The sequence below is a fragment of the Terrapene carolina genome, unplaced genomic scaffold (assembly GCF_002925995.2).
Source record: "Terrapene carolina triunguis isolate 2854851 unplaced genomic scaffold, T_m_triunguis-2.0 Scaffold95, whole genome shotgun sequence".
Lineage (NCBI taxonomy): Eukaryota > Metazoa > Chordata > Testudines > Emydidae > Terrapene > Terrapene triunguis.
This window is the reverse complement of record NW_020664446.1, coordinates 1,326,856-1,339,683: the sequence shown is the minus strand read 5'-3', so window position 1 is coordinate 1,339,683 and position 12,828 is coordinate 1,326,856. Positions and strand designations below refer to the sequence as shown.

Genomic DNA, 12,828 nt, shown 5'->3' with positions numbered 1-12,828 from the left:
GAACCACTGATAACTACTCTCTGGAATGATTTTCCAACCAGTTATGCACCTACCTTATAGTAGCTCCATCTAGGAGCTGTGCATAGCATGGGCACTGCAGTGACAGGTGTGTGTGGGGGGGTGACAGTGAGCGGGGCATGGCTCCGTACAGCATGGCATGGGCACTGCAGTGGGGGGAGGGAGAAGCGGGGTGCCAGTGAGGGGGGCGTGGCTCCGTACAGCATGGAACAGGCACTGCAGTGGGAGGAGGGAGAAGCGAGATCCCAGCCTCTCCCAGGGTGGAGGCGATGGGACCTTCCCCCAAGTGGAGGAGTTGTCCCCTGCCCACACCAGCCAGGCCCCGTACCTGACTGCAACTCCTCTGCTAGCCTCTGCACCATGCGCCCCGTGAAGGCCCCTGGGTAGATGGGGGCCAGAGATCCTGCGGCCTCCATTGCGGCCATGCTGCGGGGGAGGAAGAGAAGAGGTGAGAGCCGCCGGGTGGGGCCAGCCACACGCAGTGGGCAAAGGGCTTGGAGCACAGCGCTGCGGGGAGACAGGCTAGGTTCACAGCCCCTCAATAGGGGAGCTGGTGGCTTCGCCCCAACCCTGGTCACTCCTCCATTCCCGCGGCAGGCCCCGGTGTAGTTCTTGGGGGTGCAGGGCACCGTGGGGCCCTGGGCCACCGCAGGCATGCTGGGTTTGTTCTAGGCCGGGGACCCCCGCAGCCACTCACCAGCTCTGGGAATCGTCCGCGTGCAAGACGAGCCGGGTCAGGTGATCCACGACCAGCTGCACATTGGGGGGAGCCAGGAGCCCTGAAATGAGACACAGCTGAGCTCCCGCAGCTCGACGTCAGGCCCAGCGCCCAGGGCACTGCCCCACCCCCACGGCCTGCAGCGCCATCTAGTGCCCCCAGATGCTGCCACAGCCCAGCACTGGCAGGGCCACAGGACAGCCCAGCAGGGGGGAACAGGGCCCCAGAGCGCCCCCTACGGTCAGCACCCTGCAAGGGACTGACACCGGCCCATAACCAGACAGCCCCCCCGAGCTGCCAGCACCAGCCTCCCCCCTCCCCCCGGGAAGACACCAACCTGGCAGCGTGCCCAGGACGGTCAGGGCTCGGATCCCCACCAACTGCAGCTGCACGCTGGGGTCCGTCAGTGCCGAGAACAGCACGGAGCACAGCGGGGCTTGGGAACACAGCAGGGCGCTCTCCTCTGGGGGACACAGACACAGCCTCAGGGCCCTGTGGGCACAAGTCCCAGCACGGCCGCCCCGCAGGCACTGTCCGGCCTGAGGGCTGCGCAGATTTCACACACAGCACACCTCACCCACCACAGACGTGCAGCCACCTCTGAGGTGGGACGCAGCAGCTGGTTCATCTGCACGTCACTAATACTGAATGTGCTGCCAGCCCATCCCTGCAGAGTTCAGGGCAGCGGGCAGGGACTAGGACCAGTCCGGACCGTTGGGGGCACCGCAGAAGCAAGTAGTGGCCCCCCATGCTGGGTGGGGTTAAGAGCCTCACCTTCATCCTCGTGCCCCCACTTCTGCTGCAGCTCCAAGAAGCCCAGAAGCATCTCCAGGATCGTCCTCCGCTGGCTGCTCTACAAGGGAGCAAAGGCAGAGCCCCGGTCAGAGCCCCTGCTTGGAGCTGGGGGGGTCCCGTGCCGTGTCCCAGCCCCAGGGCCCCCCGGTGCAGACTGCTCTGGCAGGCACCCCTCACCTGCAGGTGTTGGTTGTACTGCTCCAGCAGCAGGGGCACGACGCTGCTGGTGATCCGGTGGCCGGCTCGGAAGGAGGCGCCCGCCGCTGCCTGCAGGAGCTTGGCGCTCGGCCACACCAGCTTCATATCAGGCTCGCACAGATGGTGCCTGCAGTCTGAGAGAGCAGGTGTCAGCTACGCCCCCAAGAGCCCCAGGCCACGCTGCTGCTCTCCGCTCACCCAGCCCTGCCATGCCAACCCTCTGCTGGGAAGGTGTGACCCTGGCCATGCTCCCCGGCATGTCCTGCTGCAAGGGGGGAACAGGATTCGGCGTGGCGGTGGGGAGAGCCGGGAGGGGACACAGGCCCCGGAGCCGGGCGTGGGGCGTAGGCCCCATGCAGGGCCCCCCAGGAGGTACCTTGCAGGACGCCGCTCAGGAAGGAGTCTAGCAGGTCCTCGGTGTCCGAGCTGAGCACGGAGCGGGACAGACAGGCAGCCAGGCCATGCAGTGCAGCCAGAGCCTCCGCCTCGACCCTCTCGCTGGCCGTCTGGAACACCTGCAGGAGGTAGTCAGACATGCCCAGACGCCAGCCAGAGGGAGTCGGGTCCCACTCCCACTAGCTCTGGAAACGGAGCACAGGGCCCCAAACGCACTCCCCAATAGCCCCGATGGGGTCTGGGCTTTGCCCAGGTTCCCCCCAACCCTCGTGTTCTGGGCAGGGCTGCCAGGGCCGACCGCAGTGCTGTGGGGCTCTGCTGCGGGGACGGGGGAAGACTCCTGCCCCCAGATGCGCCCATGGGGCCCAGCTGCACTCACCTCCCTGCGCAGGGACGACCAGAGGCTGGGGAGGAATTCCTGCAGCTCCTTCTGCCCGTAGATGGTGCAGCAGGCGCTCTGCAGGAGGGAGCCAGGACAGACGTTAGGGAAGAGCCAGCAAGGGAGGGGGCCAGAGAGCAGGGACACCCCCCTGAGGGCTCAGGCTGGCTGTGGGCAGGGCTGCAGGGAGGAGAGACCCAGGCTCCAGCCCAGCCCCAGGGGCACTGCTGCGGGGAGGCCGGCTCCCACTCCCTTCAAGCCAGCAGCGAGGGGAGCCTGTGGAGCAGTAGGATTTAGAAGGAAGGAGAAAGGATCGTAACGTGGCATGTATGAAATGTACTGATGGAGGATATGATTTGATTGTACTCTGCTGCGATGCGTTTTCCCAACGACCCAGGGTCGTTGCTTCCTGCTGCTAGCCAGTCAGGGTGGCCAGCGGAATACAATCAAATCAATACATACATTATTATCCTAAGTTCTACAAAACACACACAATAAACCCTGCTGCTCCACCCGTTCCCCGTACCAGGGTCTGCAGGGAGTCCAGCTTGGCGCTCTGCATCTCCGAGTCCATCTTCTCAATTAGCAGTGGCAGCAGGAACTGCAGAGAGAGAGAGGGGCGGTTAGGCTTCCTGGACCCAGTCCCGCACCCACGCCCACATCGCCAGCTCCCCGCCTAGGACCTGGAACTCCCCCGTCCCCGGACAGAGGCAGGACTGCGGGTGCAGAGCCTTCCCCAATGCATGGCTGCCAGCAGCCACCCTGAGCTTGCAGGGCAGGGGACATGGGCTTGCAGCCCTTTCCAGGGGAGGTCCAGCCCGACAGCTGCCATCTTCCCCCAGAGAGCTGAGACCTAGCACTGCTTCCCCAGAGCGCTTGGCGTCAGTGCCCAGAGCCAGCCTGGCCAGTCCCAGCTCTGGGGCCCAGCCATTCACACCAGAACAGTGGCGTACGTTTGTGACAGGGAGGGTCACCAACCAAGGGAACCATACCCCAAGGGGCGGGTGGATTCCCAAGCACGTGCCATTTTTAAAGCAAGCTGGGATGTTTTTCTAAGGATTATTTCAGGGCAGGTCTCCAGCCTGTCACACAGGGGGTCAAACCGGACAATCACAATGGCCCTGGGAGCTGTGAATTCCCTTCTCCCACCACGGTGCGTCATGCAGGGAGCTGGCTCTGCTCAGAGGTGCCACCCGCTGCTCTGGAGAGGGGCCGGTGCCCAGGCCAGCACGTCCGGTCCTCTCCCACACTACAACCCAGAGCCCAGGGCACGGAAACACCAGCCCGCCCTCCCTCCACCTCAGAAGGGCGATGCTCCTCACTGTAGCTGCTGCTGCCCACCCGAGGGGTGTTGTACCTCGGCAAACTGGGGCGTGGAGGCCAGCACAGCCCGGAGGCTCACAATCAGGTCCTCTCTCTGAATGCAATGAGGGTCGTTGGGGGGCTGGAACAGAAGCACAAAGAGCAGGCAGCCCGTCAGACAGATTCCCCAAAGAACAGAACGAGCAGCAAAACAGGCCACCATGTAAAAGAGGCAGTGAGAGAGAAAAAGGCATCTTTTAAACCCTGCAAATCAAACCCTACAGAGGAAAACAGAAAGGGGCATAGACTCTGGCAAGTTTCTTTCCATCGGTCTTCACAGCTGAGGATGAGGGAGATTCCCATACCTGAGCCAGTCTTTTTAGGTGACAAATCTGAGGACCTGTCCCAGACTGAGGTGTCATTAGAGGAGGCTTTGGAACAAACTGATAAACAGCAATAAGTCACCAGCAATAAGGACCAGATGGGATTCACCCAAGAGTTCTGAAGGAACTCAGATGTGAAACTGCAGAATTATTAATGGTGGTATTTAACCTATCGCTTAAATCACTCTCTGTACTAGCTGACTGGTGGATAGCTAATGGGACACCAATTTTTTAAAAAGGCTCCAGAGGCGATCCCGGCAATTACAAGCCAGTGAGCCTAACTTCAGTACCGGGCAAACTGGTTGAAACTATAGTAAAGAACAGAATTACCACACACACAGATGAGCACAATATGTTGGGGAAGAGTCAACATGGTTTTTGTAAAGGGAAATCATGCCTCACCAATCTACTAGAATTCTTTGAGGGGGTCAACAAACATGTGGCCAAGGGGGATCCAGTGGATAAGGTGTACTTGGATGTTCAGAAAGCCTTTGACAAGGTCCCTCACCAAAGGCTCTTAAGTAAAGTAAGCTGTCATGGGATAAAATCCATGATCCTCTCAGGGATTGGTAACTGTTTAAAAGATTGGAAACAAAGGGACCAAAGACCAGCAATACCAGTCAAACGAACCTGGCCTCACGCACACCGTCCTGCCCCCAGAAAGGTCCTCGGCCTACGACACCGAGACCCACAACGGGATGCTCACCAGCCTCGGTTCTCACCTTGCCCCTCTTACCCCCAGCCCTGCACAGGACAGGGCCCCCTGGGAACATGCTGACGGTATGGGGAGGAGAGACTCACTCACAGGAGTAAAATCAATGGGGAAGTAGCAGGATGTCACTTCAAAGAGCTCCTCCACGAAGGGACCTGCGGGGACAGAACAGAGATGGCTCAGCCCCAGGGGCAGCCCCACGGGAGACCAGGCCAGGCGCCCGATGGGTGTGTCACCCAGGCCAGGAGCCAGCCCAAGGCAGCTCAGGATGGCAGGGGCCTCCAAGGGTGGTGGATGCCCAGGAGACAGGCCCCCCTAAGGGCAGCAGGGCTGCCAGGCGCTTACCCAGCACATAGCCCTCGAGGATGAGGTCGCGGACGATCTGGAAGGCAACCAGCAGATTGCGAGGGTCCTTCTCCCCATCCATCACCTGGATGAAGCCGAAAGTGAAGTCGGCGCCCAGGCCCTTCAGCTCTGCAGAGGGAAGGAGCACGCACAGCGATGGCCCAGGGTCCCCACAGCCCAGCCGCTGGGCCAAGCCACGGGGCACTGCCAGCGGGCTCCCCCATGCCCCCAGCCAGGCCACAGCGCCCACCCTCCCCACTCCCCACCTCACCTTCCTCTCTGGTGCGCATGACGTTGGTGATGATGCTGTAGACCGTGTGGCGATCCAGCTGCGGCAGGGACTGGAGGGGAAGAGCGGAGCAGTCAGGAGAACAGGCCTCACGGACTCACCGATCGCGCCCACTGTGATCCAGGGCAGAGGGATCCCAGCAGCGCTGACTGGGGCCTGGAGGGACCATGCCACACGGTGCTGTCGGGTGAAGGGACGCTGACACGAAGGACATGCGCCCCCGGGGGAGGGACGTTAGTGTGGCACACGGGGGTGTGAGCAGGAGGAGTGAGAGAGCATTAAATGAGGAGGTCAGGCTGGGCGATCGTCTCCCAGAAAAGGTGGAATCCCCATTGCTTGGAGGTCTGACCCTGGCCTGCAGAACAGCCTGACGGGCCCTATCCTGCCCTGGCCAGAGGGGGCGGGGGCGCAGACCAGATGGGACCCAAGGCTCTGCTCTCTGAGACTTTTCCAACCACTCCCCAGAAGGGAGCCGGCTCCCGAGCCGCCCGCCAGCAGGGAGTCCCCAGGGACCAGCGCTGCCCTCCTCCGGGCATGGCTCGAGCCACACCACCACGCGGGGGGGCCAGAGGAGCAGGAGCTGTGCCCCTAGCCAAGAGGCAGCCTGGCTCACCAGACCATGCACTTGACACGTTACCCTGGCCTCTGGGGGCGCGGACAGCAGCTGGGAAGGGCCTGCAAAGGGGTGTGACAGACGGGCTCTGGCCGCTCACCTGAACATGCACCTCCTGGAAGATGGCTTTGAGCACGGACACGGCCAGGCCTGGGGCCAGCACCTCGCACATGCTCTGGGGACACAGGGAGAGAAAAGCAAGGTACAGCGCAGAGCTGCCAGCCACCACTGGAAGGTGATCTGCAGCAGAGCGGGGTGCCCCCACACTATCCCCCCACCACACACACACGACAGGATTTATTCGCTGTCACCTCACACCCTAATGTCACGGAGCCCACAGGCTAATCACATTAACGATTCAACCAGCTCGGCCCAGCCAAACCCTGCGCCAGAGGGACCCACCCGCTCCTCGGGAGGAGCTAGTCCGTGGCCGTTAACATGTAATAAGGGTGATCCAACCTCATGCTTCAGGGTCTAAGCTGCCCTTGCCCCCCCACAGGGTCAGGAAGGTGTCTGCCCTCCCCACCCCAAGCATCGTTCACATGCATTAGAAGTGGCTTCAGCTCCTTCGGAAGCATCCTACAGGCCACAGCAGGCGCGTGGAGATGAGACAATGGCTGCTGCAGCGCAGACAGGAGGGGCCAACAGACTAGAAGACTCCCGTGTTCCCCCCGCCCTAGACGGATAGATGCTGCTGGTTCCCAGCTCTGCCCTGGAATCCTTCTCCCGGCCGGCTGGAGAGGGGCTGTAGCTGCAGGAGAAGCGAGCTCACCAGCGCGTGGAGTCCCTGCAGCACAGCGGGGATCACAAGGTGATGATCCTTCAGCCGGTTCTCATAGAACAGGACCAGGTGCGTCACTGCACGGAAACAAACGTCCAACATGTTAGACCCCCAGCTCTGTGGGCTGAGCCCACACCTCCCTGAGGGCCCTGGCACCTGGACAGGGCAGCAGAGCCAGCTGCCAGGCTTTCTGCCATTAGCAGCACCACCCACTCTCCCTGGATGGACCCCCCCACCTCTCTACCCCAAGAACAGCCCCTGCTGCACCCCATATCTGAGCGCTAATGAGGTGGGGCCTGCCCCAGCAGCTCTGCCCACGTCTGGGCGGAACCAGATAAGGACCTGGGCGTAAGTGCGTGTGCAAACACCGGGCCAGGAGCTGACAAGTCTGACAAGCTGCAGCATGGGGCACAGGTCACTTGCTGGAGGATTCTCTGCAGCTTGTGGTCTTTAAACCACAATTTGAGGACTTCAATAACTCAGGGGTTTGTTACAGGAGTGGGTGGGTGAGATTCTGTGGCCTGCGTTGTGCAGGAGGTCAGACTAGATGATCATAATGGTCCCTTCTGACCTTAAAGTCTATGAGCTCAGCCAAGCAGTGAGACACCACAGCAGCCTGGGATTCCCCGCCCCCAGTTCCAGAACACGTTCCTTTGCCCTGAATCACAGCCCAGAGCACCCTGGGGCCGCTGCGGCAGGAAGCAGACCCCAGGGGCCAGCTCACAGCACCTGTGCCCTCTGCTGCTGCAGGGGAACACTCAGAGCCCTGGCATGAGAGCGCCTTGGAAACAGTGACCCCTTTCACACAGCAAGGCTCCGAGTGCGACCCCCCCTTATACATTAAAACCACATTATTTTATATTTAACGCTATTATAAATGCTGGAGACAAGCGGAGTTTGGGATGGAGGCTGACAGCTCACAACCCCCAGGAAATAACCTTGTGACCCCCCTGCGCTACGGCACATCAGGCACATGGTAAGTCAGCCAGCTACCAGAGCAATGCCCATGCTGAGCTGCACCCACTCCCATGTCCAGGGCTGAAGTCACACAGGGAGAAGGGGGCTGGCACGTCCCCTACCTTCTTCCTCTTGGAGCATGGAGTGACACTGGAGCAGGACCTGGGACAGCAGCTGGAGGCCTCGTCCCCGCGTGCGAGGTTCTGTATTCTCAAGGCAGGACCTAAAGGTGGGGTGGAGAAAGACGACAGGGCTGCGGTGAGCAGAGCCCCCATTCAGTGTGTACAAGTGAGGGGGAGAGTAGTGGTCAGAGCAGGGGCCGGCAGCAAGGACTGCTCTGCGCCCAGTTCTGACACTGGCTGCATGGCCTTGGCAAAGTCACTTCCCCTCTTGGTAACACAGCCCCCCACCTGCCCTCGGGGGAGGAGGACTGGGGGACCTCGCTCACTCATCTGTCCGGGGCTATGGAGTTGACATCAGAGGCTCCCCCCCAATACATCCACAACAGAGAAACCCCAATCCTCCGTTAGCAGGAGCCAGGCAAAGAAATGGCTCTTGGTTCCGACTGGCCACAGGGACTGAGGGGAAGGAGCAGCACCAAGACAAGGACCCTTCCTTGAGAACACCCACCCAGCCGCCCACGCCAGCAGGGAACTCCCGTGGGAGATGGGGGGGTGGGGCAGTTACTCTGGATCCTGGCACGCAAAGACTTGGTGACGACTCCTGCTCGGTTTGGGTCCCAGAATTCATTCTCCTGGAGCAATCCAGTATGCACGGGCTGGGCAAGGGAGGCGGCACTCAGCTCATCCCCAGAAGGGGCGCTGCATGGCATCGATACAGCCAGAGTGCACAGGGGGTCTCGGCTCCAGGGGAGCGACACAAAGCCCCCTCTGCCTCTAACACTCCTGCCCCTGACTTTCCTGAGCCGGAGGAGGAAGAGGGAGAAGGTGTATGAGGTTCCTCTCACCCCAGGGCTTCCACGATCTCCAAGATGGTCCAGCTTCCCGCTTTCACCCCTAGGAAACGAGACAAAGGATGAGCCAGGGAGAGCCCAACGCGTCCCTCAGACAGACAGGGTCCCAGAGCGCGGGGCAGGAGAGGCAGGCCTAGCTGATGACACAGGTGCCGTGTGTTTCCCTGGCACCCCATGAAGTACTGGGGGAATGATGGCGCTTGGCAGGGGCTGGTGTACACACGCCAGCTCCCGAGGAGATAATAGGCTGGGCCGGGTTTTACGAAGTCTCTGCATTGCCTGCTGCAGCATAACTCGGTGCCACACGAGCGTCTGAGTTCCAGTCCCACGCGGGGAGCCCCTCCTCTGGCTCCCTCTGCAGCCTCACTGGGCAAGGGGGGGTGGAATACCATTCAGTCCCTGCCCACAGCCATGGGAGCTGGGGCTGGCTGCCATCAGCAGAAAAGTCCAGCCCTGGGATCCAGAGTGTTTTGGTGCCATCTTTGCTTAGCGGGCGGCCCGAGTGAGACAGCATCAGGATTCCCAGGTTCTATTCCTAGCTGTGGCTCGGATCCCTCAGGAAGGTCACGTCACCTATCTGTGCCTCAGTTTCCCTACCAGTAAAGCAGGTGTAACAGTCACCAGCAGGGGACTCCTGGGGCCTCTTTAAATGTCTGTAACACACTCTGAGAACATTGGAGGGACAGCACCAGAGAAGAGCTAATATGCACTACGGATGTCATCCACTGATGTGATTTGCTGTCCTGGACAGTGTTCGGCATGTGCTGTCAATTACTGGCGCACGAGGGGGTTACCTGACACACACTCATCTGGTGTTCCTAGCTGGCCACAGCCCTGCCCCCCGCCAACTCCAGGGCCACATCCTCCCCACAAAGCAGGGCAGGGGCATTACCATCAACACTGTCCCCACACGATTGGCAGGGCAGCCACCCACTGAGCATGCTCTGGGTCAAATTCTGCCCCGCTCCCAGGCTTTCAGTCCTCAGCTTGTGTCTCCCACCCTGCTGCAAATACTCCTTAGGCTCCTGCCAGCCCAGTTAATGTCCCTGTTCAGTAGTTCAGTCGGGGAGAGCTCTGTGGGGCCCATGGAGGAGGAAGGAATCTGTAAGGTTAGCACAGCTGGCAGCTTGCTAACACAGAGACATGGCTTCAAATGCTGGTCAGCACAACACCAGTGAAAGGGAGAGGCTGGAACGGACGCCAGAATCCCCTTGGCGCAATGCCCTGGGGGAGTGAGGGGATACACACACCACCTGTGCCTGCACAGAGGGCACCTGGGCCCAAGAGAGGAGCCTGCCTGCGTCAGGAGGGGCAGGTGAGAGCTGCCCCAGGAAAAGTGCTGAAGGAGACCAACTACCCGGGGGCTGTCGGCGAGGAGCTTGGAGGAAAGCTGTTGTTGAGAACTGACCAAAGCTGGGGACCTCTGACAGTGGGAGGCTGGGGCATTGGCCCCCAGGAAAAGGGGAAGAACCAGCTTGGTCAGGAGAAGCCAAGCCCAGAAGCAAGAGGGTCAAGAGGTTTGTGGTGGGCAGGTGGAGCTACCTGAGCAGGCATAGGAGGAGGGGGGACACTACAGGACGAGGGGCCTTCAGCATGAAGAGCAAGGAAGGGCTGCAGGAAGACTGGTTACTCTCAGGCAGGGAGACCTGGAGAGTGGGGCCTGGATCAGTAGCACAAGGGCCTGGAACAAAATGCTGCTACTGACTGTCGGGTGACGTGCCTGAAGTGGGGAATGGAAAAACTGCTGTTTATTGTGGGAACCAGAGATTGGTTTTTACTACCAGGCTTCTGGGAATTACTACACTGATGTACGTGAACAAATAATGCCCAGAAGCAGGCTTTGTATCAGACACTGCAAAACTATGTTCCCTTCCTGGGTGGAAGAAAGGGGAAACTGAGGTAGGCACCCCCGTCATGCTGCAGCCTGCTGCTGGAGAGCACCCACCCCTTGACCTGCACAAGACAGTCTGTAAGTGAGGAGCCTCAGCAGAGCTATGGGGGGAGGGCTGGACTAGTAGGGGCATCGGAAACTCCAAGAAGGAAACATTTAATGTGCAAATTTGAAAGAAGCTCCACTGTCAAGTCTCCTTCCTTAAACTGTCTCCTAAGAGGCCAGGCCCACCCCACCTCCAAGGACTCTCACCCTGAGCAATGAACTTCTGCACTTGCAAAGGCCAGATGTAAAATAATACCTACAGAGAGGAGTGTTTCCTCATCAACAGGAAAAGGCGGATGTATAGTGACTTAACCAGGACAAGTTACGAACGCTTCTTGAGGTTAAGCTACCTGCTCATTCGGCTATGTTCTGAGGCTAGAGCATTTGCTCAATTCTCGGGTGACCGGAGGCTTGAGCATTTTCACCGCGTAACCGCATTAGCCTATGAAAGACACCTTTTGCTGACCGTGCCGGCAGTGGATACCGCTCTAGGGTTGAACATGGTATAGCCGTAAGCACAGGCAAGATCCGATTGTGCTCAGCGCGGTTTCAGAAACTATGGTAAACCTGTGAAACCTTCAGCATCATCCATATATGGGGGTATGGCAGAGAGTGCCAAAGGTTAATTATCCATTGTGTAAAACAGTGTTTCCATTATCACTTTGGGCTGTCTTTCCATGTTGTTGTTCTCGTGAGGTCTGGGGTGAACAGAAGTGCACAATTTACCTTCTCTGTACCATTCATTCGTTTGTGCACATCATGTTCCACTGATTTGGCTCCACTCTAAACTAAACAGTAACAGCTTTTTAGTCTCTCTTTCCAGACCTCTAATCATAGCTGCATCCTTTCACTTCTTCTATAGCCTTTCAAACGTGGTGGCCAGGAACGAGCACGTACTCAAGGTGAGTGTGTGATGGATTTCATAGCATGGGGGTAGTTCAAATTGTTTCACTTGCCATCATGTTAGCTAACGACATTCTGCATTATCTGCTAGCTTTGCCAGCTCACCCCTTTCCCCAACTCACTGGTAAACATGTTACAAACCAACAGTCCCTGGACAGCCCCCCACCCAGCTTCCACGAGATCAAACAGACCACGTACTCCTACTGCCCTCTTAGCTCCTTTCCAAACCAATGCCAAGTTAGTCCCTTGACACAGCCATACACCCTTGTATGCTTAAAAGCCAAATTCCAGATGCGGCAGAATCTCTTAATGTAACAGTCACCGAATTACTCGTACAAACAGAATGGCAAGCTCTCTGGGGAACCAAACAGCCCAAACCTTGTCAAGAGAAGCTTAGAAATGTGGGGCTGGAAGAGATCTCGAGAAGTCCTTTAGTCCAGCCCCCTGCGCTGAGGCAGGACTGAGTAAACGTGGACCATCCCTGACAGGTGTCTGTCCAGTCTGTTCTTAGACACCTCCCGTGATGGGGATTCCAGAGCCTGCCTTGGAAGCCTGTTCCAGAGCTTAACTATCCTTATAGATTAAGCCCAGTACTTCTTGTCCTATCCTTGATGCACATGGAGAACAACTGATCACCGTCCTCTCTAACAGCCCTTAACACGTGCAGACTATTATCAGATTTTCCCCTCAGTCTTTTCTCAAGCAAACATGCCTTTTTTTAACCATCCTTCACATGCCAGGTTTTCTAAACCCTTTATCATTTTTGCTGTTGTCCTCTGGACTCTCTCTCCCTCATCCCCATCTTTCCCAAAGGGCGGGGCGCCCACACTTGGACACAGCAGTGCAGCTGAGGCTTCGTCAGCGCCCAGTACAGTGGGGACCGCCCACACCTCCCATACCACAGGAGAGACCTACCCCACCACGAGAAGTGCCAGGGAACCTACACACAGGAGAGGCAGCCAGTGACTGGGCCACATCAACCCCAGAAGGTGCAAATGTCACCCAAGTCACCTGTTTTCCTGTATCCAGTCTTGCCCACCCTCCCCCAGGCAAGTGGCCGTGACCATCCTAACCCCGATTCCCAGCATCCCCACTATCCCATTGGCCCCCAGTGCCCTGCCTCCCAGCAC

The 12,828-nt window shown here is 58.9% G+C and overlaps 1 protein-coding gene across 1 annotated transcript in view; it reads right to left on the bottom strand.

Moving 5' to 3' along the window:
• MMS19 (MMS19 homolog, cytosolic iron-sulfur assembly component) overlaps positions 1-8,914 on the bottom strand; it is a 15,003-nt gene extending 6,089 nt beyond the window's left edge. Inside the window, exons 1-16 of the mRNA XM_029911345.1 lie at positions 8,854-8,914; positions 8,009-8,109; positions 6,921-7,006; positions 6,249-6,323; positions 5,518-5,587; positions 5,247-5,375; positions 4,995-5,056; positions 3,862-3,948; positions 3,031-3,105; positions 2,505-2,582; positions 2,106-2,244; positions 1,709-1,863; positions 1,511-1,589; positions 1,074-1,199; positions 716-797; positions 347-444 (exon numbers count right to left, since the gene is read on the bottom strand). Coding sequence (XP_029767205.1) covers positions 347-444; positions 716-797; positions 1,074-1,199; positions 1,511-1,589; positions 1,709-1,863; positions 2,106-2,244; positions 2,505-2,582; positions 3,031-3,105; positions 3,862-3,948; positions 4,995-5,056; positions 5,247-5,375; positions 5,518-5,587; positions 6,249-6,323; positions 6,921-7,006; positions 8,009-8,027 — 1,360 coding nt within the window. The 5' untranslated portion in view covers positions 8,028-8,109; positions 8,854-8,914. The remainder of the gene's footprint in view (positions 1-346; positions 445-715; positions 798-1,073; positions 1,200-1,510; positions 1,590-1,708; positions 1,864-2,105; positions 2,245-2,504; positions 2,583-3,030; positions 3,106-3,861; positions 3,949-4,994; positions 5,057-5,246; positions 5,376-5,517; positions 5,588-6,248; positions 6,324-6,920; positions 7,007-8,008; positions 8,110-8,853) is intronic.
• Positions 8,915-12,828: the final 3,914 nt, after the last annotated feature.